Source organism: Monodon monoceros, unplaced genomic scaffold (genome assembly GCF_005190385.1).
Source record: "Monodon monoceros isolate NGI ecotype Baffin Bay Population unplaced genomic scaffold, NGI_Narwhal_1 Super_Scaffold_12, whole genome shotgun sequence".
Classification (NCBI taxonomy): domain Eukaryota; kingdom Metazoa; phylum Chordata; class Mammalia; order Artiodactyla; family Monodontidae; genus Monodon; species Monodon monoceros.
Window position 1 is genome coordinate 117988887 of NW_021703768.1, and position 1867 is coordinate 117990753.

A 1867-nucleotide genomic window follows, 5' to 3' on the forward strand; every position below is an offset into this window, starting at 1 on the left:
CACACAACTGCCCGAAAGGCCCCCACCATCTGTCGCCTGAATATTTAATGTATAAGTCTGAATAGATTCAAAATCCAGTTCCTGTGTTAAAAGGAGTTCTCCCGATTTTGCATTTATTCCAGATGTTTTCCGAATATCCTCAGATGCCTGGGAAAGTACATAAGATATTTCTCCATAGGTTCCAATATCTAAATCTCTGGCAGAGACAATGGCAACCTGGGATCCAATGGGGCTGTTTTCTAGGACATGCGCCTCATAGTGCAGCTTTGCAAACTCGGGGGCATTATCATTGATATCTAAGACTTCAATGCGATTAGGGCGGTCCCAGAGCTGGGTGGAATCCCGCCATCCAGTGCTGTGACGGTTAATCTGATCTCAGGCTGTTCCTCTCTATCCAGTGCTTTGTCCAGCACCAGCTGTGGTAATATTGTGCCGTCGGAACTGTCTTGTAATTTAAGATGGAAGTGGGAATTGGGGCTGACTGTGTAACTTTGGAGACTGTTGCTTCCTACATCTAAGTCCTGGGCACGCTCTATTAGGAAAGTAGTTCCAGGAGTGATACCTTCTGAAATTTTCAATATTATTTCTTTGTCTAGGAAAACTGGAGAATGATCATTTATGTCGCTAATCCGTAGCTCAGCCTGGAAAAACTTCAAGGGATTTTCCAGTAACATCTGGAAAGGTAGTACACAGGGTTCGGTAGGGCCACATAGCTCCTCCCAGTTCAGTTTCTCATTTAACAACAAATCCCCGGTCTGCCTATCAAAATGCAAACGCATTTTTTTCCCTTTGGAAACGACCCGGAGGGCCCGCGCAGCTAGATCATCTACCTCCAACCCCAAGTCTTTCAACAGATTGGCCACAAAGGAGCCACTGTCCATTTCCTCGGCCACTGAATAACGCCTAGGCTCAGAACCAGCCTGAGCTATGCCCAGCCAAACAAAGAATATCAAGACTTGCCTTTGTTTCAGAAAGCATTTCTTCCTCTCTCCTGCCTCCATCGCTCTCTCGTCTCCCAGCAAACTTGACCGAGCTCGGATTCACGTTGTCGCTGATCTATCTCCCAGTATCACTCAGACACTGGGATAAGTGGAGATGCCTATGGCCCTGATTTCCCGGAGCAACTGCCTTAGAAAGCCTCCTTTTCCTGCTTGCTTCTTTAGCAGAGCATCTGGCTAGAGGAGCGCAGACTGGTAGCTTTCTTCCTTCTACTTCTAATGCTGCAGCGCCACCCTGCGTCCTTTCCGAGTGTTTATTTTTTCCAAAACATTAAGGAAATCCCAATCCTTTCTTTCAGACTGATGGCAATCTAAACGGAATATTTTCAAGTAGTGTCTCTCAATGTACCGAAGTAACAATAATTCCATATTAACTAAAGTCCAGTCCCTAATAACTTTTTAAAATTATCCTCCTCCAGTTTTCTTCAACTTAAATAAGAATTCATATTCACTCTTGAATTCCTTTTACAAATGCACTTATTTTCTTAACCACTTGACATAAGGAATGTCTTAGAAAATTTGTTTTTAAACCAAGTTTCATGATTGTATTGGTGTTACATCTGTTTATTCTAGAACAGTCCCCTGTATTTTATTGATATTGAATTTTTTGAAGTGTCCAGATCAGTTGTCTTACAGGTAAACAAAAGATAAAAATAGCTAAGGCATTGGTACTTGTGACTATAAATTAACAATTAGCTATGCTTCAGAAGAAAAGGAAACACTACTGAAGATAGAGCAATAAAACAACAACTATAGCATTATTCAGAAAGGGGGTGTTTCCTCTACTTTTTTACCCAGAGCCCAAAAAGCAAGAATGCCAAGGGTGATAGCTGTCTCCACATACTATCTTGTTTTTAGCTTCAAGTAAC

At 42.3% G+C, this 1867-nt stretch overlaps 1 protein-coding gene across 1 annotated transcript in view; it reads right to left on the reverse strand.

The window, feature by feature from the left end:
* The window catches only part of LOC114892135 (protocadherin beta-2-like), a 4952-nt gene extending 3827 nt beyond the window's left edge, over positions 1-1125 (reverse strand). The window contains 2 exon segments of the mRNA XM_029216818.1: positions 4-314; positions 317-1125. Coding sequence (XP_029072651.1) covers positions 4-314; positions 317-1001 — 996 coding nt within the window. The 5' untranslated portion in view covers positions 1002-1125.
* Between the last annotated feature and the right edge of the window lie 742 nt (positions 1126-1867).